The sequence below is a fragment of the Tenrec ecaudatus genome, chromosome 13 (genome assembly GCF_050624435.1).
Source record: "Tenrec ecaudatus isolate mTenEca1 chromosome 13, mTenEca1.hap1, whole genome shotgun sequence".
NCBI lineage: Eukaryota > Metazoa > Chordata > Mammalia > Afrosoricida > Tenrecidae > Tenrec > Tenrec ecaudatus.
This window is the reverse complement of record NC_134542.1, coordinates 69,781,886-69,804,740: the sequence shown is the minus strand read 5'-3', so window position 1 is coordinate 69,804,740 and position 22,855 is coordinate 69,781,886. Positions and strand designations below refer to the sequence as shown.

At 44.5% G+C, this 22,855-nt stretch overlaps 1 protein-coding gene across 1 annotated transcript in view; it reads left to right on the top strand.

The window, feature by feature from the left end:
* Nucleotides 1-22,855, top strand: part of NOSTRIN (nitric oxide synthase trafficking) — a 62,450-nt gene that overhangs the window by 19,839 nt on the left and 19,756 nt on the right. Inside the window, exons 3-8 of the mRNA XM_075529207.1 lie at nt 3,170-3,253; nt 8,079-8,141; nt 8,324-8,405; nt 9,180-9,242; nt 13,565-13,663; nt 22,356-22,481. Of these exons, the coding sequence (XP_075385322.1) occupies nt 3,170-3,253; nt 8,079-8,141; nt 8,324-8,405; nt 9,180-9,242; nt 13,565-13,663; nt 22,356-22,481 (517 nt within the window). The remainder of the gene's footprint in view (nt 1-3,169; nt 3,254-8,078; nt 8,142-8,323; nt 8,406-9,179; nt 9,243-13,564; nt 13,664-22,355; nt 22,482-22,855) is intronic.

The following is a 22,855-nucleotide window of genomic DNA, read 5'->3' as shown; positions in this document are numbered from 1 at the left end:
TGCATATAGGCCTATAAATAGAAGAATTCCCTGGAGGCAAAATCATTTTGAAATGAGAGCGACTCAACCTAGCCCCTAACGCCAAACATTTGTTTGGGGAGGTTATGTGCCAGACTCCCGACTGTTCTTGTCTTGTGTAAAAAGCACTGAAGATTCATTTTCCAGCCTTGCCATCTGACAGCTTCCCCTTAGAAAGCTCATGCTCACTTAATCCAGTCATAATATTTTAGCTTATTAGTGCTCAGGTCCCAGGTACCTAGGAGAGTTTTCTGTTCCTTACTGGTGTACAAGAAGCTTCAGGGTTTAATCTGTACAAGTCAACAATTCTTGTATTATGTTTCCTAGCCAGCATGTACTTGTATAATTTCCTTTTTTATTTTTGTGTTTAAATTCCATACCTTTAAATTAATGACACCATCAACATAATTACCTTATGCCCCAGGGAGATGAATGATAATATTCTGTAACATAAAATAACAACGGTGTCTCTAATGTGCACCAGAAACATATAAACTATAGACATATAAATGGATTAATTCTAGTCTCATTCTAAGAACAATTAGTTTTCATGTCGTGGCTCTGCTTGATACTCACTCTCATGAAGAGATCACTGAAGATATGGGTGCTATAGCAAAATGTGGCAAAGAAACTAGATGGTACCTAGCTACCCGAAAAAAATAGCATCTGGGGTCTTAAAAGTTTGTTTTCAAACTAGCATCCATCTAAGGAAGATGCCAACTAAGTCTACATGGAAGAAGCATACCAGTCCGTGTGATCCAAAGATTGTAAATAATATAATCCAAATCCAAAAGAGGGAAATGTATCAGAGCTTAAATTGTGAACACCTGGTTTGCAGAAGACTACTGACGACAGTGGAAGCCCAAAGCCCGTTTACAGGGTCCACACATGGACTAAGCCTCAGGTGCATCCCTCTGACCACAATCCAGGATGTCAATTACCTTGTTATCAGACAACAAGCACTATAAAGTTGATCGTACCAGATATTGTTAGGTTAAAATGTAATATTTTATCATTTAATCTCCCTTTTGACACATTTAAAACTTATGTCACTAAAGGGGCAGTAGACGTCAATTAAGTATTTGAGGAATCCCCTCTGACCATTGACTAGGGGTCTGAATAGCCTTGTTATCATGCAGAGGACGTTGGAAAGTGGATTATGGCTAATGCAATTAGCTTAAAATTTACAGCTTATCATTTGCTCTTCCTTTTGACCCATTGAACATTTGTTCTGGTTTTCAGTACTTTCTATTCCATTGAGGTTTTTCTCTGTTTGACATTGTTATTGTTGTTTGTTGGTTGGTTGGTTTGTTTTGAATGGTTTTCTGTATGTGAAATCCAGGATCAGAAATCTACAGAGACAGGAACTGGTTTAAGGGGTTCTTAGGTATATGGCAGGGCAGGTGGCAGAGAGATGCGGCGCTAATAACAGTGAGTCAAAGGAAGAAGAAATTGTTCTAGAACTGAGTGTGGGGATGAGTGCACAACTCTTCTTGAAGTGATTGAACTGTTGGATTATATGATATGTGGATTACATGCCAATAAACTGTGTTTTTTTAAAAAATAAAGCTAAGTCAACAACCCTCTCCATAGGAGAACAGGATCTTTAAGGTCAACAAATCATTTCTTTTTTTTTCTTTTTTCACATTTTGTTAGGGGGTCATACAACTCTCATCACAATCCATACATATACATACATCAATTGTATAAAGCACATCCGTACATTCTTTGCCCTAATCATTTTCAAAGCATTTGCTCTCCACTTAAGCCCTTTGCATTAGGTCCTCTTTTTTTCCCCTCCCTCCCCACTACCCCCTCCCTCATGAGCCCTTGATAATTTATAGATTGTTATTTTGTCATATCTTGCTCTATCCGGAGTCTCCCTTCCCCGCTTCTCTGCCGTCCATCTCCCAGGGAGGAGGTCACATGTGGATCCTTGTAATCAGTTCCCCCTTTCCAACCCACTCACCCTACACTCTCCCAGCATCGCCCCTCACACCCCTGGTCCTGAAGGTATCATCCACCCTGGATTCCCTGTGCCTCCAGCTCCCATGTGCACCAGTGTACAATCTCTGTCCTATCCAGTCCTGCAAGGTAGAATTCGGATCATGGTAGTTGGGTGGAGGAAGCATCCAGGATCTGGGGGAAAGCTGTGTTCTTCATTGGTACTACATCGCACCCTGACTGACCCATCTCCTCCCTAAACCCCTCTATGAGGGGATCTCCAGTGGCCAACACTTGGGCCCTGGGTCTCCACTCTGCACTTCCTCCTTCATTCACTATGGTATACACACACACACACACAAACACACATGCATATATATATATATATATATATATATATATATATATATATATATATATATATATATTGCATGATGCCTTATACCTGGTCCCTTTGGCACCTCGTGATCGCACTGGCTGGTGTGCTTCTTCCATGTGGGCTTTATTGCTTCTGAGCTAGATGGCCGCTTGTTCACCTTCAAGCCTTTAAGACCCCACACACTATCTCTTTCAATAGCCGGGAACCATCAGCTTTCTTCGCCACATTTGCTTATGCACCCGTTTGTCTTCGGCGATCGTGTCATGGAGGTGTGCAGCCAATGATAAGGTTTTTTGTTCTTTGATGCCTGATAACTGATCCCTTCGGGACCACGTGATCACACAGGCTGGTGTGTTCTTCCATGTGGGCTTTGTTGCTTCTGAGCTAGATGGCCGCTTGTTTATCTTGAAGCCCTTAAGACCCCAGTCACTATCTCTTTTGATAGCCGGGCACCATCAGCTTTCTTCACCACATTTACTTGTTCACCCACTTTGGCTTCAGCAGTTGTGTCGGGAGAGTGAGCATCATAGAGTGCAAATTTAATAAAAGAAAGTATTCATGCATTGAGGGAGTGCTTGCGTAGAGGCCCAAGGTCCTTCCACCACCTTAATACTAAACCTATAAATATAGACACATAGATCTATTTCCCCATCCTCCTATATATATTTGCATGTACATGTCTTCTTCATTACTTCGTTGCAATTCCAGCCTGAGTGCCCCCACCCCCGTGTGTGTGTGTGTGTGTGTGTGTGTGTGTGTGTGTGTGTGTGTTTAGTTTTACTTAGTCCACTCAGAGTACCCTGCTTAACAACTACCCTTTGCAACCAGGGCAAACCTGGAGATTAGCTATGCCAAAGGACTTCAGAAACTGGCCATCAAACTGGGCAAAGTGTCACAGAACATGAACAAAAAGTAAGTATTGTTGAACAGGTAAGGCAAGACCACTCTGAAAAATAATAAAAAGTGGCACAGGATGCTGTTTCAGCTTCCTGCTATGAGAAGAATAGAAAGGTAATGCCGGGCGTGTCTTCCAGGGCTGTGTGCTTACTCGGTGCCAGACACTGTGCCTACTGCTTGCTCCGTCCCCTTCTTCATCCTCACACCAACCATCAAGAGGCCTTACTCTGTTCACAAATGAAGAAGCAAGGTCTGAAGAATCTAAGAAACATGCTTGGATTCACACAAATAACGCATCACAGAGCTAAATTCATCTGAGGTCTTTTTAACCTCTAAACGCCCATTCATCGTTGGGCTGTGGTGATGTTATTTGACTTGGGATTCAGGAGGGTGTCTCTGACTCTGTGGCCTCAGCACACCTTGGCTCCCTCCTTTATGAGATAGTCAGGAGACGTGTACCGCTGAGTGTATATAGGTGGCGGTGAAAGGATGTAGTCAATGAGATAAGATATGTAAAGGCCTTAGCACACTGATGCTAAAGGAAAGTGGGGCTACAGTCTCCTCACTAGATTGCAGGAGGGGAATAAAGTTGATTCTGTCTTTTGGAGGAACTAGTCCATTAGTGATAATTTACTAGAATCATTCTGGACTAATGCCTTCAGATCACAGGTCTCTTTTGACAGGGAGACAGCGGGAAAGGGAAAGGCAGTCTCAAACGCTCAGGCTCCTAATAGGTCACCGTTCATCGCCTCTAGTCACAGATGATGTTTTTGAAATTGCTCTGGCTTTTGCCTTCAAATTTATTTTTAGGAGAGTTTTAATAGACTACAAAGGAGTCTGTATAGCACAGTGGTTGGTACAGTTATTCTTTTTTTTGTCAAAGGGCCCAGGTTTAAATTCAAACTCCACTTACCAACTGGGTGACCCAGGACAAGATATTCTCCTTCCCAAGATCCCTTTAAAATGGAAATAAACCTTGACCCCGTGGTGGCAGTGAGGATGAAATGAGATCATACAGGATGAGGATTAAGTGAGATGATAATACAGGATGAGGGTGTAGCAGACTACCTAACAGAGTGAATAGACCGTAACTGTATATTATGAGGTTGATTCTAATTATCCCCGTAAGAGTTAAAGGTAAGCATTTCAGGTTACTTTTCTTATTCATGTTGTAACCCTGGCAGCCAGTATAGTACTACCAAAGAGTGGACATGTCCATGCTTGGTTTCCTAGGATTAGTAAAACAAGGTTTAGTAATCCTGCCTCCTAATGACCTAGGGGGCAGGGTAGACATGCCCTGGGGGTTTCTCAGGCTGTAACTGTAACGGACACAAGGCAGAAATAGACAATTCACCTAAGAGGGCATCCAGGTGACCAACAACCACATGAAATGTTGTTTATTCGCAATAAGAGAAATACAAATTAATACAACAAGGAGATACCACCTCACAGCAGCACTTTAGCAAAGTTCATTAAAACAGAACGTAATAAACGCTCGAGAGGATGTGGAGCTATCAGACATGTTTGCAGTGCTGGGGGAGTTATGGAATTTCACAACCACGATGGAAATCAGTGTGGCGCTGCCTTAAACAAATGCAACTACAAATATCTCATGACCCAGCACTCTTTCTACTGGGGGTGTGCCCTAAATAAATTCCGAATACAATGGACATATGCACACCTGGGGCGATGGCAGCAATTTCCATAACAGCAAAAGCCTGGAAACAACCCAAACCCCCTATTCGAGAGGAATGGCCAGACAAGCTCAGGTATGTTCATACTACGGAACGTCATGCATCAGTAAAAACCACGACGACTCTCTTCAGCACTGCAAGACCTGCACAAAGCTAGAGAGCATTGTGCTTAGCAAACTTAGTAAACCTCACAGAGATAGATGTTTAATAACATCGTTGTTGCAAAGTAAAAGAAATGTGGTCTATGCTTCAAATTACAAAATACTCTTAGGAAGCCGTGGATGGGGTAGGAGCAAGGAAGGGATATGGGGAGAAGATTGAAGAGGAAAGGAGGTAGGTGAATTGAGGGGGTAGAGAACCACATATATGGAGGATTTAACATTTTTGAAATGGGTTATGTAAATATATACAGTATGTTTTAAAATTAAATTTCCTCCAAATTCCATATTCCTAAAAACCTACACAGTTGTTTGAGTGAATGAAATAAAAGAAAAAGGAAAACTGAAATGGGCTTGGAGTCTTTAGTGACAAAAAGTTCATCTCAAATTAAAAAACAAAGAAAGAAAGCCAGCCCCATCTCTGTAGAGCCGGGGCAGGGGGTTTCAAACTGCTGACCTTGCAGTTTACAGCCCAACACATAACCACTATGCCACCAGGGATCCTGGGTATTTGCACAGACTTACTAAATTGTTTCTGCTCTGAAAGGTCAGTGAGATGAGTCAGAGAAGCCAGCACTGAATTTCCCACAGTCCCCAAGGAAGTTTGTCTGTAATCCCTTCCCCCATTCAGCCCCAACCCCTCACTGGTCTGCTTCAGCCAAGATAGATACACTTCCCACCCCCTCCCCCAGAATTTCCTTTAAATGGAAGCACACAATATATCCCCTGGAGTGCCTGGTTTTGTGTCTGGTTTAGGAAAGGCAGAACATCTAGCATCCTGTGATCCTGGTCTCCCACTCTGACTGCACAGGGTACTCTTAGCCATCAGGAAGCACACCTGTGCCATCAAGGTGTGTGATGTGGAGAGGTGGGGGGAGGACAAATGCGCTCTTCCTCATCCCCCATCAAAGTTTACACAAACCTCTGCCCCTGAGGTTGATGACACAACCAACCTTTTAAGGCACGTTTATATGCACTACCGGCAGAAAGAGGAAGCTTTCTGCTCCTGTAAAGAGTGCGAGTCTCAGAAACCCAGAGGCAGTTCTGCCCTGTCCTCTAGGGTGGCTAAGAGGGAAATCGACTGGACAGCGATCAGTAGATGGACTGCAAGAGCAGTCCTGGTGGCATCGTGGGTGAAGTGCTGGCCTGCTAACCACAAATCCACCAGCCCCTCCGAGGGAGAAAGTCTCAGAAAGCACCAGAGACTCGTGGCAGTGAGAGTTTGGTGTGGACTTCTGTGGGCTGTGCTCCTTTTGTGGAATCTAGTCAATTCTGACGCATCGCAACCCTACAGGACAGCAGAGACCCGCTCCTGTGACTTTCTGAGACTATAACTCTCGCTGGGAATAAGAGAGCTTCAACTTCGTGGTTTCAAGCACCGGGAGGTTTCCAACTGCAGATCTTGGGGTTCACATCTCAACTGATAACCACTAGGCTACCGAGGCTCTTTTATGGCGAAATAGCATGGTCTTTTCTAATTCTCCCTGCATACCACTAGAAAAAGGGTGGAACTATCCTTTGTGCTAAATCTGGACACTGCTTACAAGACCCTAGACCATCTTAGCTGTTTTCCTAAAAGCCAGCGGGGAGTCGGATTTGGATCCCATCCCCAGGAGCAACCAGCAGGCAGTGACCTGAAGGCCTTCGTCCCTTGCTCCCTTCGTGTTATGATGCGACTGTAACTGAAACACCACACATGTGTGGCATTTAAAAGAACAGAGATGTGCTTTCTTAGTTTTTGCGAGGTGTCACAGGAAATAAGGGGAGAGAGAAGGCCAAATTCAGAGCACCAGCTGCATGGGCAGGTTGTCTTCTGCAGGCTCTGGGGGAAGAATCTTTCTCTCTTTCAGCTTCTGTAGCCACAGAGTTCCTTGATCCCTGGTGACCCTCCCATGGCATGTCTTCCCGGCTTGGGCTTCCTTCTGTTTGTGTGTATAACTTGGAAGTGATTAGGTTTAGGACACAGCCTACACTGATACAGCCTCCGACTGTTAAAGTGTAGAGATTGGAGTTCTAGCACCTATTTTGGGAGAACACAATTCACTTCCTGCGTGTTAGTCTGGGTTGACCAGAGAAACAAATCCAGACACACTCAGATGCATGGAAGAGAGAGCTTTATATCAAAGAGTTATTGTATATTAAGAAAACATCCCAGTCCAGATCAAGCCCATAAGTCCGATATTAGCCCATATGTCCAATACCAGTCCATAAATTCCTCTTCAGACTCACACAAGACATGCAATGGAAGATCGCAGGCCAGTGGGTGGAAAGTCTGTGCGGACCCAGTGGCAGTGGAAGCATCTCAGCGTATGGGTCTCCACATGGGCTCCTCCAGCTCCAAGGATTTGGCTCCATCAGTGTAGCTCCATCTGGCTTGTCAACAGGAATGCCTCGCAGGGAGAGTGTGTCTGGCCGCCAGTGGACTATTTATCTCTGGCGTGCCTCCAAATGAGGTCACCAAGCAGTGACCTGATTGACAGGCTAGATTCCACCCCTTCCTCAAGTTGACAGTAGATTACGTAACTGCCACACCATACTGACCTGCTCTGCACCTCAGTTGATTCATCTGTGAGAAGAGTATCCTGGAAAACCCCTTGCCTTCTAGCTCCCTGCCTTCTAAATGCCTGCTCGTGGTTGGCTTCTTTATTCCACCGATAATCTGTAGACATGAAATAGAAAATAAAAGTCTAAAAGAAAACAATGACTGGAAAGAGGGAGTGCTGCATTTAAATACTTCCTGCCGTGCAAAGATCAGAGGCCTGGTGGCATAGTGATTAAGGAAACGATCCACAGCCCCAGCCCCTCAAGTCAAGAGGTACAGCCCCAGAAACCCCACAGTGAGTTTTAGTGCAAAGAAGCATAGTGATCGAGTTTAATGCTATGGAGACATTGAAACGAGAGCAAGGAAATCAATGTCATTGCTACCCTCGTGAATCAGCTTTGGCTGGGAACATGACAAGCACGTTTCCCCTCTCTGTGTGCCTGCAGCTGTCTCAGCAACGCCTGGACCTGGGCCTCGGAGGGCATGAAGTCTGCCGCAGACCTACATCAGTAAGTCACCCGCTGCCTTGCTCCAGCCCAGCAGCAACCGTGTTCCCGAGTGCTACCGAGATTCCACTTTACGAGTGCGCTCAGTAAACTCACGACCACACATCTTTTTTTTTCCTTTTGCCCCAGAAAACAATTTGGAAACTAGAGACAAATCTTAATCCTCTTCTATGTTCTCTTCCCAGAAAACTTGCCAAAGCCATTCAGTCGGAAGCCGTAAAGCCGACTCAGCAAGCCCTGAGCGTACAGGAGAAGAAGAGAAAATCAGTGAGTCAAACACCTGGCCCTTCTCCCTAGTTAAGGCAAGAGTTCTGTCTTTGCCCAAAGCAAGAAAGGAGGGCTAAGACCATCAGAAACACACACCCAAGATGTGTATCTAAGGTTGATTGGTAGAACAGCGTTTAACAGCAAAGAACTGGGAATGAACTGAGTGTCCGGGAAACAAGGGTCTGCCTCAGTTAGCAATGGGACTCCCTGTTGGGTTGCCTGGCTCCCCGGTAATCACTACCATTCTGGCTGCCTCTAAAGCCATCTAAATAGAGAGGGGGGGGGGGTTCGTTTGGTAAAGAATTTCATCTCTTGGATCTCAAAAGAACAGTCACGTTGGGGGCGATGAAGACAGTCATAAGATTAGCACTTCTGGGATGGATAGCCATCTGGCTGCTGCTCAGGTTTTGTCCCAGGGATTCATGGAGGATGAGATGTGAAGGACCGGCAGTAACAGCATCGATAACAGGGGTCCTATTACACACTCACTGCACACATGTGTGTGCCATTTACATTCCTACAGAGTAGAAACAACTTGTTCACCAAAAGAATTTAGTCTGCAGCCTTGAACCTGCAGCATGACTCAGATTCTTAACCCAGACTAGAAGAGGCCATGGGGCTGTGTGTCTCAAGAAATGTGTCCACCGTGGGACTTTGTCATTTCCTTGACTCGTGATATATAGTTATTGATTATGCCAGAACTCTTCAGCCAGCAACATGTTTCAACCAGAATCAAGTCAGATCTTTTGTTTACTCTTTTTCACTCTTCAATAGCTTGATAATGAAGTTGAAAAGACAGCAAATCTTGTCATTGGCAACTGGAACCAGCAAATTAAGGCAAGTACGCACAAGCATTTGTCTCCTCTCGGTGTTGAGGACTGAACGTTTTGCTGCTGCGCAGACCTGAAAACATGCTGCAGTGTTAGTGGTTGTTGGTGCTGACTTAAGAGAAAAGTGCTTCCTCGCTTGAATGAGTACAGATCTGGATCTCTCAACCAAGCCAATAAAATGAACATGGTTCTAAATTCAGTTATTACTTACAACTAACGCATAGCATGTATAATTAGGCCCCTGGTTTTGTGTGGTCCTATTTATAGATAGAAACACGGAGACCTAGGTTAAATAACTTCCCAAGGTTACAAACCTGGTAAGTGGTTGTGTTAGTCTGTGTGGACTAGAGAAACAAATTCATAGACACTCACCTGTATAAGAAAGAACTTAATATAAAGAGTAATTGTACATTAAGTAAACAGCCCAGCCCAGCCCAGTCCAGATCAAGTCCCTAAGTCTGATATTAGACCATATGTCTGATACCAATGTAAAGTCCTCTTTAGACTCACAAAATACATATAATGATGCCAAGTGCAGGAGGATCACAGGCCAGTGGGTTGGATGTCTGTGGATCCATTGATGTTGTAAGCATCTCAGTGCTGGCAGGGGTCTCCACATGACTTCTTCAGTTTCAGAGGTCTGGCTCCATCAGCCTCTCTCCATGTGTCTTCTCCACTGGGATGTCTCGCAGGGAGTGAGCGTGTGCCAGCCTCTAGTGAGCTATTTATCTCCTTAGCACCTCCAAATGGGGTCAGGGTAGACTCCACCCCTTCACTCTGCATCGTCACATTGACCCCCAGATTATGTAACTACCACAGGTTGAACCAGAATTGGATGTGATCATTGCTCTTCCTCACTGCCTCTGACTGTGCTGTGACCTTGACCAACACCACTTGAGTTTGACTAAGGGGGTTAGGACCCCTCCCTCACTGCTGAAGAGAGCTTCATGAGGCATGGGAAGGTGCCAAGGGGAATGAGGGGAAAGCAGAGATTGACTTCCCAAATATGCACAGTGCACTTCTTGTGCACAGCACCGTGCTGAGACATGGTTCTTATGTTTAAAGTAACTTGGAATTCAGTGGGCTCTGGAGCATGTGACTCATTCCAAGAAAAAGAGTCACCTCCTGGTGTGAGAAGCTAACGCACTACATCATTGTGACCCGTGGAGTCAACTCCCAGTCATGGTGACCGCACACAAGATGGCTTCAAAAGGTTCATGGGAAAGTACCATCGAAATAGAGTAGGCTTTCCCCACAAACGTTCGGAAGCCCCTCGTTGATGTCAGGCAGAACTATGCTTCATAGGAGTTTCTTTTCTGTTTTTATCATTTTATTGGGGGCTCTCGCAGCTCTTATCACAATCCATCCATCCATTGCATCAAGCACATTTGTGCCTATGTTGCCATCATCGTTTTCAAAACATTTTCTTTCTACTTGAGCCCTTGGTATCAGCTCCTCATTTTTATCCCCTCCCTTCCACACCTTCCCTCCCTCCCTCATGAACCCTTGATAATTTATAAATTATCATTATTTTTTTCTTACATGTCTTACACTGTCCGATGTCTCCCCTCACCCACTTTTCCGTTGTCTATTCCCCTGGGAGGGGGTTAGATGTAGATCATTGTGATAGATTCCCCATTTCTCCCCTCAGCTTTCCCTTACCCTCCTGGTATTGATACTTCCAGTTCCTATCTGTACCAGTGTACGTGCTCTGGTCTAACCGGATTTGTAAGGTAGAATTGGGGTCATGATAGTGGGGATGGGAGGTGGGGGAGGAACCATTAAAGAACTAGAGGAAATCTGTATGTTTCATCAGTGCTAGGGTTTTCAATGTCTGGTTTTTCAAAATAGATGGGCAGACATTTCTTTTGGGGTACCTCTGAGTGAACTTGAACTTCCAACCCTGAAGTCTAGAGGGTTAGCTAAAAGCACCATCCAGGGATGCTTTATGGCTTCTAACAGAGACAGGATAGCTGATGGAACCTATGTGGATAGATTATTCTAGAACAATTTAATACAAGAATCAATCGTTTCAAGTAGAAAGGACTAAGGAGTCAGTAAAGGAGAAATCTGCTAAGAAACCCATTTGGCTTGATCCACTTTGAGAAAACATGTGCTTCTAAAGCTGGTGCCTGAGTTTTTCATCTCCAAAGAGGCAGGAATCTTCTCAAATGAATAGCCACACGTGCCAAATAACTAGAAAAGTCCCTCAGAAGTGGGGGGAAGAAGTTGCCTCTGAAGCTCCTGCTGACATATTTGTTTCCATAAGACCAAGGGCATTATCTAACAAGAGTTGGGGATACATAGATTTCGCTATAAATAGTTACACTGGTTAAAAAAAAGAATGCTCACAAGAATTGTTTTATAACAAGTATTCGAAATCTCAGGGGTAAGGGGAAGTATCTAGTCACTTGTGTTGTTCTTCTTAATTTTGCTCTTGATTTTATTAGCTTTCTTTAAAAGAAAGAAAGAAAAAAGCAGGAGAGGCTTATTATCATAAACCCATTTTCCCTAAATACTCAGCTCTCAACAGAGAGGTCAACAGAATGGACCAAAAGCCAGAAACAATGCTGAGATTTTGCCATTGCTTCCAAGAACAAAAACCATCTTTGATCATAGCCTGGTGTGTCAGGCAGGGTTCTCTAGTGAAGCACAACCAGGACACTTATGATTTTATATATATATATGTATGTATATATGGATAAGTTCACACAGTGAGAAGAAATATAACAGCTAATTAATGCACACAGCAGTACAGAGGGCTCAGTTCAACTCCCTTCTGTGGAACAGTTAATATACTGGAAGTCCTTCAACTCATGTGGGCTGCTCAGTCCAAGGCCAAAGATTCTTCCCTCAGGAAAGGCAGGTAGAGTCTGCATGCAGGCAGCAGGCAGCAGGTGGGTCAGCAACAGTCAGTTGCTCAGGAGCTTAGTGAAGCAGGCCCTGATGGGATATTAAATTCAAGCTAGGCAACAGGCTCCCGCAGCCTCAAGCTCAAGTGATGCATGCACCAGCAGTGTGGTGAAGCAGGTCTCAAAGAAGCCTCAAGCTCTAGTGACACAACCCACGGGTTGGCCTGGCCCACAGGTAGTGTAGCTCACAGGTTAAGGCAGAGAACTAGCTAAAGCAGCACACTGGTCTGATCACCAGAGAGCAAGAGGGAGATGGGATGCCAGCTGTCTATTTATTTCAGTCATCCTCCAATCAAGCTGCGACCCACATGATTAAACTCCACCCACATGTTCCTGTTGGCCTCGTTGGCACAATAAACCTTACTATCATACCCAGTTTCTACCAAGCCTTTGTTCTGAAGAAAATTATTTTTCCCCCTCAAGAGTGACAGAGGAATTGGAGAACATAAAATCTTGAGCAATGATACCTTTTTCCTTTTGAAATACAAGAGGAGAACATGTCCAAAATGAAGGACAGTCAGCTTTGGGGACACAGAGGAAGTGCCGTAAAGAACCAAATGCCCTTGCCGCTCCCTCTCGTGAGTCAGCTGACATGTGACCAACTGTAGGGAAAGGAGGGCCTATGAGCTTCTTGTCCTTGGAATTCCCCTGAGAGACACATGGAAGGCTTTGCCACCAATTCTGAAGGCTTAAGGAAAAGCAAGTCCGGTATGCTTCTGCTTCATTATCTGGCTTTAGGGTCCTTATAACCTTGAGGTGAGAAGATAGTCTTCTAATGAACTAGTTCCCCAATAGGCTGAACCAGCCAAATCCTATTTTTGCTTATTTTCTCTCCAGAACATCATCTTTTGCCAAATTCCAGCGGTAGACTGGAAAACGATCACTGAATCTTAACCCACCCCTGGGTCTGGGGTATCAAAAAGGTAGGGCTTACAGCACTGCTTCCCTCTCCTCCTCTTTCCTCCCCCTCCTTCCACTCATCTCTCAGAAGTCCAGGTCATTTCACAAGTCATTCTGCACATACTCCGCTTTCTGAGTCCAGGAATTGGGGAGCAAAATGTCTCCTTTGCATCAAGTTTTTAAAAAGCACCTTAAGACCACCTCAACTGTGACCCACGGTGGTTAAGAGAAGGAGGCGGGAAGTCTTCCATGTGAGAACAATGCTTTGGAGGCTTTCGGATCTCTGGTGGGTTAGCAAAATATATAACGCTTTTGAGCGTACACAGTATAGTGAAAAATACGCGATCGTTTGCCAGGCAGTGTTAGCTGCTGTGCTGTTTCAGGTGGACGTTGAAGGCAGGGCAGGAAGGAAGAACTAAAAATACACCATCATTCAGGCTAACACATGACGAGTTCTTCTCTTGATATGAACTTCTGCTCCTTTTCTTTCTTCTTTTTGGTATACTTTTGACTCTAGGCCAAGAAGAAATTAATGGTGAGCACCAAGAAGCACGAAGCGCTTTTCCATCTTGTAGAAAGCTCCAAGCAATCCGTGACTGAGAAGGAAAGGCAGAAGGTAAGAAGGCGCCGTGGTCCTGCGGCTGTGTGTGGTTTGGAGCGGGAGAGCTGTGAGCAAGGAGCACGGCTGAATCCGAACCCGCCCTCCCGGGAGGTCTCTGCAGAAGCATAGAGTGACAGCGCATCACAGGAGATCCAAATCACTCCTGGTCCACACGTGCCTACATAATCCACACCTATCTGAAAACCTATGTTTTTAAAAGAGACTTCTGTCACTTACTTTGGAGAAGTCATTAGGAGGCACCAGACCCTGGAGATGGCCCTCACGCTTGGTAAAGTAGGGGGTCCCAGACACAGAGGAAGACCCTCAGCAAGATAGATGGACACAGTGGCTGCAACAGTGTGCTCAAACAGACACTCCAGGAGAGGATGGACAGGGCTGGCAGCACTTCGTTCCGTTGTGCACATGGTCGCTGCGAGACGAACTGACTGGACAGCCCCTACTAACATCAACCATTTTGACCAGTGATGCCCAGTTTTAAAAAAATCATTTTATTGGTGGCTCATACAGCTCTTAATCACAATCCGCACATCCATGCATTGTGTCAAACATTTGTACATTTGTTGCCATCATCATTTTCAAAACATTTTCTTTCTGCTTGAGCCCTTGGCATCAGCTGTTGTTTTTTCCTCCCTCACTCATCCCCCTTCCTCATGAACCCTTGATAATTTATAAATTATGATTATTTTTCATGTCTTACATTGAACCATTATTGATTCCTTACTCCCCAAGTCCTACCCTGGGTGATTTAAAATTTTTAAAAATTTTAATAAGTAAAAAAAAATACATATCTGGGGCAAACCCTTTGTGCTAGCTGCTTCCCCGGAGGCTGGCGTTTTGAACCCACCCAGCAGTACTGTCGGGGGAAAGGCGTGAAAAATCTGCTTCCATTAAGATGACAGCCAAGAAAATCCCACTGAGAAGTTCTAGTCTGTAACACATGGGGTTGTCATGTGTTGGAATCAACTCAACTGCAACTAACCACAATAATGTACATGGTGTACCTTGTGTTACTTTAAATATTATGCTGTTATTCCATGCACATTATAAAACATAAAAAGGAGAAATGTTCAACGCACGCGATGTCCGTTAAATAAACAATAGCCCCCGAGATTAGCTCACTCTGGCTTCATACAATCATGAAGTAATCTTTCCAGGCACAATACACACTTGAGGCAAGGTTCCACCTTAACCCTGTTACATATAAATTCTTTAAACTTTGTTCTCAATTACTTCTCTGATTCGACTAGATTGTCCCAGTGTTAGTCTGGGTAGACTAGAGAAACAAATCCACTGAAACTCATATGTGTATAAGAGAGAGTTTTAGATAAAAGGTACGTGTATATTCAGAAAGCACCCCAACCCGGTCTAGTCCAAGTCTATGAGTCTGATATTAGTCCGTATGTACGACACCAATCTACAAAGTCCTCCTCAAACAAACACAACACACACAATGATGCCAAATGCAGGATGATCGCAGGTCAATGGGTAGAAAGTCTTTGAATCCAGTGGCGGTGTGAGCATCTCAGCTCTTGCAGGGGTCTCCACTCCAGCACCCAGGGCTGCATCAGGGTAAGTCTATGTGACTCCTCCTCAGAGATGACTTGCAGAAAGTGAGCCTTGCCAGCTGAAGTAAGGAACTGGCTAAGGCAGCCACAACTGGTCCCACCATCAGAGAGCAAGAGATAAGACAGGGAGGTTCTAGGAGCCATTTATCTCTCCGCTCTCCAATTAAGTCAACATGTGTTTATCAGCCAGGTTGGCACAATAAACCTTAACTATCACAGTCCCCGTGTACAGTAATTGTTTGGTGTGACTGAGGACACCCTCATAACCCAGAGCAGAAGCATCAACTCTCTCCTGTGCTTGCTCTTCCTGGGACTACATGATTAGTATGAGCTTCAATCCATAGCTCCTTGGCAGAAACGGTTTGAAGACATTTGTGCATTGTGTGTTTTCACCTAATGAAAACCGGACAATAACTCTGAAAGTCCACATGGCCAGGGTGCATGCAGACAGCCAGGATGTCCCAGGGGGGTGAAAATGAAGACACTTAAAAGATGCCTATCAGATTCTCATGCTGTCAAATCCCCGCTCTTCAGAATCCACAACTGCCCATGTGTGGGCACCAATCTCAATATATCACATAAAAATAAAGCTTAGTAACTTCAGTTTTAGTTTTACAAAATCCACAAAAACAAAACAACAGCAAACCATGCCCTCGCGCCAATTCCAACACCCAGCAGCCTTCGAGAGGGTGGCCGAGATGGCGAAGCTTCATGGCTGTAGGCTGAGTCTCCTTTCTCCTGGAGGGAAGAACTGCCAGCCTTGAGGTTAGGAGCCCAATTCCTACCTTACGGTGCCATAGAGCCTCCTTAGATGGAAGGGAAAATGTACCACAAATAATACTCTCGTGGGAAGAAAATTGTGTATTCTCTGCCTGTACCCAATAGACTTTAGTGGTTCTTAACCTTCCTAATGCAGTGACCCTTTAATACAGGTCCTCATGTTGTGGTGATGCCCCCAACCATAAGATTATTTTTATTGCTACTTCATCACTGTAATCTTGCTACTGTTATGAATTGGATGATGCTTGTGAAAGGGTCTTTCAACCCCCCAAAGGGGTCACGACCTACAGGTTGAGAACCACTGCCATAGACTATCGGGTACAATCCTCGCGGTATGTACCCCAGTGTGGAAGCCTTTGAAATCATCAATATCTTCTCCCCCAAAAAAACTGTCCCCTTAAGGAAATGTAGTTAGAGCCTCTGTAATCTCAACTTTCAAAAATGGAAAAAGGAAAGGAAACAAGCATTACAAAGAATTCTATCATTTCACAGAGGAAGCCGTTGGTTGAACACGTTAAATTCATTGTTAGCAAGATTTTACAAGATTCTTATTTCTTCACATGTCAGTCCCCGCAGTTTAAAATGATCACAACAAGAAGGGAATAATGAGACGGTGTCGTGGGAGGCTAAACCACCGCGTGTTAGAGTGCTAAGCATCAGGGCCTGTCCTAGGGGTTCTGAATGCTCGCCAGCTCATTAAAAACTATTCTTTAATGATGCAAAATGAAAGAAAGAGCATGGATATCTTGAGTGGCGCATTTCCTCTCCCTTCTCTCATTTGCAGCTTCCCTAGGGAGTTAAGGTGCTGGTCTCCCTTGTCTTTCCCCAGCTGGTGGCCATTCCCACATGGACCCCATACCAGCTTGATCATCACCTAATCTGGTAGCTTTCTTCCTTTTTAAAATTTTTTTCTTTTAGTTCTAAACTAAACACCAAAGACAGAATTCGGTTTCTCATCTCACATGGGATGCCCACGATCTCCAATCTGAACTGGTCCCTCTGTCTGCTCAGCGATGCTCCCAGGAGTCTCAAGTGCCAGAATAGAGCTGCCCTCCAGAGTGTCCAGTGGGTGCATTTTTGGAAGTGGATGGGCAAGCCTTTCTTCCAAGGCACCTCTGAGTGGACCTGAAAAGCAGCCAAGCACATCAGCCATTTGCTCCACTGCCGTTGAGTTGACTCCAATGTAGAGTGACTCTAACTGTGGTTCCCAAGGCTTGGGATCAGAGGACCTCATCTTCCTTTCACGGAGCCACTACTGAGTTTGAACCACCAACCTTGCAGTTAGCAGTCTAAATGCTTACCTGATCTAAATCTCCATTCACCTCACTTCTCTGTCCTCACCACACACTCTCTTGACTCCTGCCTTACAGAATAAACAGAAGTTGTCCAGCAAGAACACCTTCAACTTCCAGCCAGCTCTCATAGTATTTGTACAAGCTGATTTTTTTTGCCCTCTGGTAGTAATGGGAGAGAACAATTCCTCATCCTTTGCTCTGATCCCCACACATCCTCATCTCAGAGACCCTTCTCCTTTGTGACGATCCCCTCACCTGCTCAGCAGGGAGGGTCATGATCCCACTACTACCCTTTTCCAGGTACTATCAGCTCTCCTTTTGTTTTCCAGTAAGATTTATTGAAGGGCTGTCTGTGTCCTGTCTCCACTTCCTCCTCTGTTCACGCCTCAAACCACTCCTATGAAGCTTTCCCACCATTCCACTAAGAGTGCTCTTGTTACTGAAAACAATGCCCTCCTTGTTGCTAAGCCCAGTAGGTGGAATATAGTTCTTACCTTATTGAATTTCGTGGAAGGATGAAGTATTGTTGACCCCTCTCCTCTAGAAACATACTCTTCTTTAAATTGCAGCAACTTCTCACTCTTGCTTTCCCTCCCTCTTGGATGGCAAATTTTCTTCTTGCTTCCTTTCTGGGGGTCCTTCTTTCTGCCTGACGCTGTTAGCTTGCTGTTCCAGAGGGTCCCTCTCCTGGGCCTCACTCTGTTTATTTTAATGACCACTGTATTTCCAGAGTCCACACAGAACTCCCAGTAGCAGGTCCTCAGAAAACAATCGAAACTCAGTAAATATACTCTCAAGGCTTCAAGCCCCAGGTTTAGGCTGACACTAAATACTCAAAGATATCTGCAGGTGACACCATTTTCCAAACAGCTTTCGTTCATCACATCCAATGTGATATCCAAATCAGACTAATCGCTGAGTCTACGAAAGATTTTCTTCAGTCTGATGTTTTCTGCATCACTCAATGTCACCACCCAGCTTAGCCTTCAAGGTCTAACTCCTGAACCAAATACTTCTTGGGCTTATCTTCTTAGCTCTCTCTCCACCACCACCACTGTCCTTTCTGAGGTCATCTCAGTCTTTTGCTGGGTAGCTGTAACCTGATAGATTGGTCTCCTTTCTCCTGGCCTCTCCTAACCCTTCCACAAAAAAAAAGCCAAACTGATTTTTCTGAAACTCTAATAAGCATGCCATCCTCTTTTGAAAGCCTTCAGTTGTTTCCCAGTCACCTTAGACTGAAGTACAAACTCTTTGCTCTAACCATTAGCACCAGAGGTGGGATTCAAGTCATTGCACAACTGGTTCACTGCCCTAATGACCATTTTAGGTACTAAAAAAGACAAACCAAATAGCAGTTTATTATTTCATGCAGTTAACACTTAAATAAGAACAATAAAAGAGGTATACAGAATTAGAAAGAGTTTTAAAATATTCATGAGAAAAAATTATATACTACCTGACAAAAAAATCCAAAAAAACTGTTATTTAAGGTATTGCCATATTGCTTCTTAATTGGCATCCTCACTTGCAATATTCTTTGCTTTCACCTGAGCATCCTTGGCTGTGGGATTTATCCTTTACCATCGTTTCACTGTAGGAGTAGGGTCCCATCTCTTTAGAGGTCAGCCAGTTAGACAGTAGTCATTGTGTTTGATGTCGTAGAAGCGGTTCAGGCAACTTCTCTTTTCTGAACATATTAAATTCACCTGTGGAAAACCCCTTTCTGCTTCTGCTCAACTTACACAGTTGTCCTGACAATATTTTTAGCTTTTTGAACAGTCTCAGGAATTGCATCATTCACTCAATGTTTTGTGGGAATGTGGGGTGTGACACAACGCTGAAATGAATAACAGTGTGTCGCCCTCTGGTTGTTTGGAACTTTTTCCACTTTACATGATCCGCTTCTTTACTGAAGTAACAAATGCAAAAGAATTAAAATGTAGTATTTCATCGAAAGTGTAACAAGTTCTATGAACTGAAGGAACAAATATTACAAGATAGTTCCATAGTTTTTCATACCTATGAACAGAATGAACATCGGTACGATTGCTTAGACTATGCTGTTGCTTTAATGAATGTTAAAAAGAGTAAGCAGTGTGAATTTGCAATTTCCACATCGGGTGGCCACCCAGGTGCCCACCATAGACAGAACCCTGATCACAAGTGCCATTTTAACAACTGGTTCACCGAACTCAACAGAAACACGGGCATCAGTTCTGCTGAACCATTGTGACTGAATCCCACCACTGGTTAACACCCTCCCTTAATTGACCCCTGCATTGCTATTTCCCTCCTCAGATTTTGTACTCTACCATAATACACACACACACACACACACACACACACACACACATTTTTCCTTTTTTGAATGTTCCTGTAACATGCCATGCTGTTTTTGCCTCACAAACACTACTCCCATCTCAGATTTCTTCATTCAGAGATCATTGCTGGAACGTCTACTATGCGCCATGCCTCACCTTCAATGTCATTTTAATCCCAAAGCTGGGTAGCGGTGCCTGCCTTGGCTCCCCCAGAGATACCTACGTGTCTGGCCCTGATCACACAAAACGGTAATGGTCTGCGTGGGTCCCTAGTTACAGCAGGAACCTGTCATGTCCCCATTTCTATCCCCAGGAGCATGCACTGTCCATGACACAGTATAGACACTCAGCCCACGTTTAGATGCATAAATGAATGAAATGTTTATCCCAAGAGAAAATAAAGGGAAAAGAAAAGCAATTCAACCTTTGACAAATTTTAGTAAAGTTTTCTGAACAGCACTTTGAGTGAGAATATAGGATTCTCTAGTCCCTCGTCTCTGTTTGGAGCTATTTGCTATAAATCTGTCAAGTAGAGACATATAGTCAATGTCCATATCCTGTGGATTGATAAATAAGGAGTACTGGCCTCAATCGGGCCTGCACTCTCACCGCTGAGGTCTAAGTCTTCTCAGTAAGGATCCAAGGGCAAGATCACACAGAGTAGCCTTATGGCGCAGTTAGCCCTTCACTCGGTTGTGATCTAGTTTAAATTCACAAGCTAATGTGTCTACAGATAGATATGGTTCATTACACTTGATATACAAAACCCAAAGTGCCCTGTGTAAGTCATACATCAGAGCTGTGGGCCAGGTGAGTGGCTGTCACATTAACTGAATCTCTATCCTCGGCCCTTCTAAATTCCTTAAGTTAAACACATTGTTGGGGTTCCCTAGTCCAGTTGGAGGACCACTGGTCTATCTTAGGCTGAAAATGAACATTCAGATTTCATGATTCCACTACTGAATCAGAACTGCTACTTGTGGTCTGGAGGAATCTGCTATTTTAACAAGTCACCCACGTGGATCCTCTACCGCTACTCACCACCACCAAGTCCATTGTGACTCGTAGGGACCCTACAGGCCAGGGTCAAACTGCCCTGTGAGTTCCCAGAACTTGAAATCTTCGTGGGAGTAGAGACTCTCCTCTTTCTCCCTCCGTTCCTGGGCCTGCTCAATTTTGAGACCCATCGTGGCTGTGGGGTTGAGGCTCATTGGCATTTCGATGGTTGACCTTCGGAAGTAGGTAGCTGTGGCTTTCTTCCCAGGCACTCCTGGTGGAGTTGAACCTCCCAATGTTCAGCCAGCAGCCAATCACAGGAACTGCTTGCACCACTGGAAAAAGAAAAAAAAAGGAAACCTACCACTGTTAGTTGATTCCGACCTAGAGCACCCGTCAGGTAGACCTGCTCCTGAGGGTGTCTGAGACTGTAGGCTTCACAAGGGCAGAGAGCCTCAGCTTTCTCCTGTGGAGCAGCTTGGGGTTTAAACCACTAACCTTGCAGTTAGCGGCCCATTGTTTAACCCACGGTGGCACCTAGGAACCTGTCATCCAACTTTCTAATTTCTCAGAGAAAGGTACTTATTTGCCTGACCAATTGTTAATTGTAAACTAGATGGGGGTTACATCCAGATCATCAAACTGTATTCCATCATTTAAGCCCCCAGGCAAACACCCTCAGAGTATACCCCTCTCCTGCCCTTGACTTTTATTCTCCCTCTTGCGTACCCCTATCCTCCTCTTCACCCAAGTTAACACCCAGCTCCTGTGCCGTCTGTTGCTTTAACGTGAGAAAGAACTTCAGCCACCCTGGTCCAAAGGGTTTTGTGTTACTTGGACTTTCCAGCAGACTTATCAACCATGGACAATTTCAGTGATTTCCAGGAAAGAAGTTTCTTTGTTTGTTTGTTTTTTCAAAGGAGCAGATCAGATCCTAGGGAAACATATGTTCTATCTGTCCATAATTCACGGTGCACACTGAGTTGTCTCAGGAGCGCCACGGTAACTGTACTTGTTCAGCTTGACCGATGCTCTATGAGGCAGGTGTCAGGGAGAGTGCTGTTCTCCTTGTGTCCTCAAAGCACCCCCCCCCCCCGCTGAGGGAGGGGCCACCATTACGCCTGGCATAAAAATGAGAAAACTATGGCTTATGAAGGGTAAGCAATTAGCCTGCGGGCAGAACCAGAACACAAAAGCTGGCATTGATTCCAAACCTAGGCTGTTGACTTGGTTTAGTGAAAGTAAAGGAAAGATGTCAGGCCCACTCTAGTGGCCTACAAATCATATAATCTAAAAATCATAAATTTTAGTTCTAAAAATCATATAATCCCACAAGTTTCTGCCTGTCCTGGAAAGAAATGTGGTGTCCCGTACGTTTATCAAACAATGTAGCAGAGCTCCTCGGCAGATTGCCATCTGTGAACTGGAGAGTCCTGACCTGCACGGACTATTCCTCGCCTGTGAGTCGGCCTTCTCCCCAACACGATGAACTTGGACTTACAGGCCTTGATTTCCTGATGTGTAAAATTTAGGAAGTCAGACAGAGAGGTCATTTGTTGGGTTTTTTCCTGGCTTTTTTCCCCTGAGAGACCTTTGATTTCGCTATATAGAATTTAGGGCTTTGCCTGAAGGAGGAGATGCTCATAACTGGGACAGATTCTTTCTGTGGAAGAGCCAAGGGTTTTCCTGCATCTGTTAATGAATGTGTGACAACCATGTTTTACTTTAGCTACTCAACAAACTGAAAAAATCAACTGAGAAATTAGCAAAGGAAGAGGAAAATTACTACCAAAAAAACATGGCTGGCTATTCTACTAGACTGACGTGGGAAAACACACTGGAAAACTGCTACCAGGTAAGTCGTGCTGCCAATGGGTTCCACCCTACCTCTCCAACTCTCTCCATGGAGCTGTGTATGGCCTTGAAGAAGGAGGTGAGATCTGCAGCTATAAGACCTGATCTTTGTCTTTAGTTATGATCCTAACTCTTCCTTCCTACACCTAGCCCTTTAGGACCCTTGGTGGCATAGTGGGTTGTATATTGGGCTATTGACCACAAGGTCAGCAGTTCGAAACTACCAGCTGCTTCTCAGGACAAAGATGAGGCTTTCCACTCCCTTAACGAATTACACACAGTCTCAGAAATCCACAGGAGCAGTTCTATCCTGTCCTACAGAGTTGTTATGAGTCATAATTTATTCAAGGGCAGAGAACTGGATTTTTTTCAGTT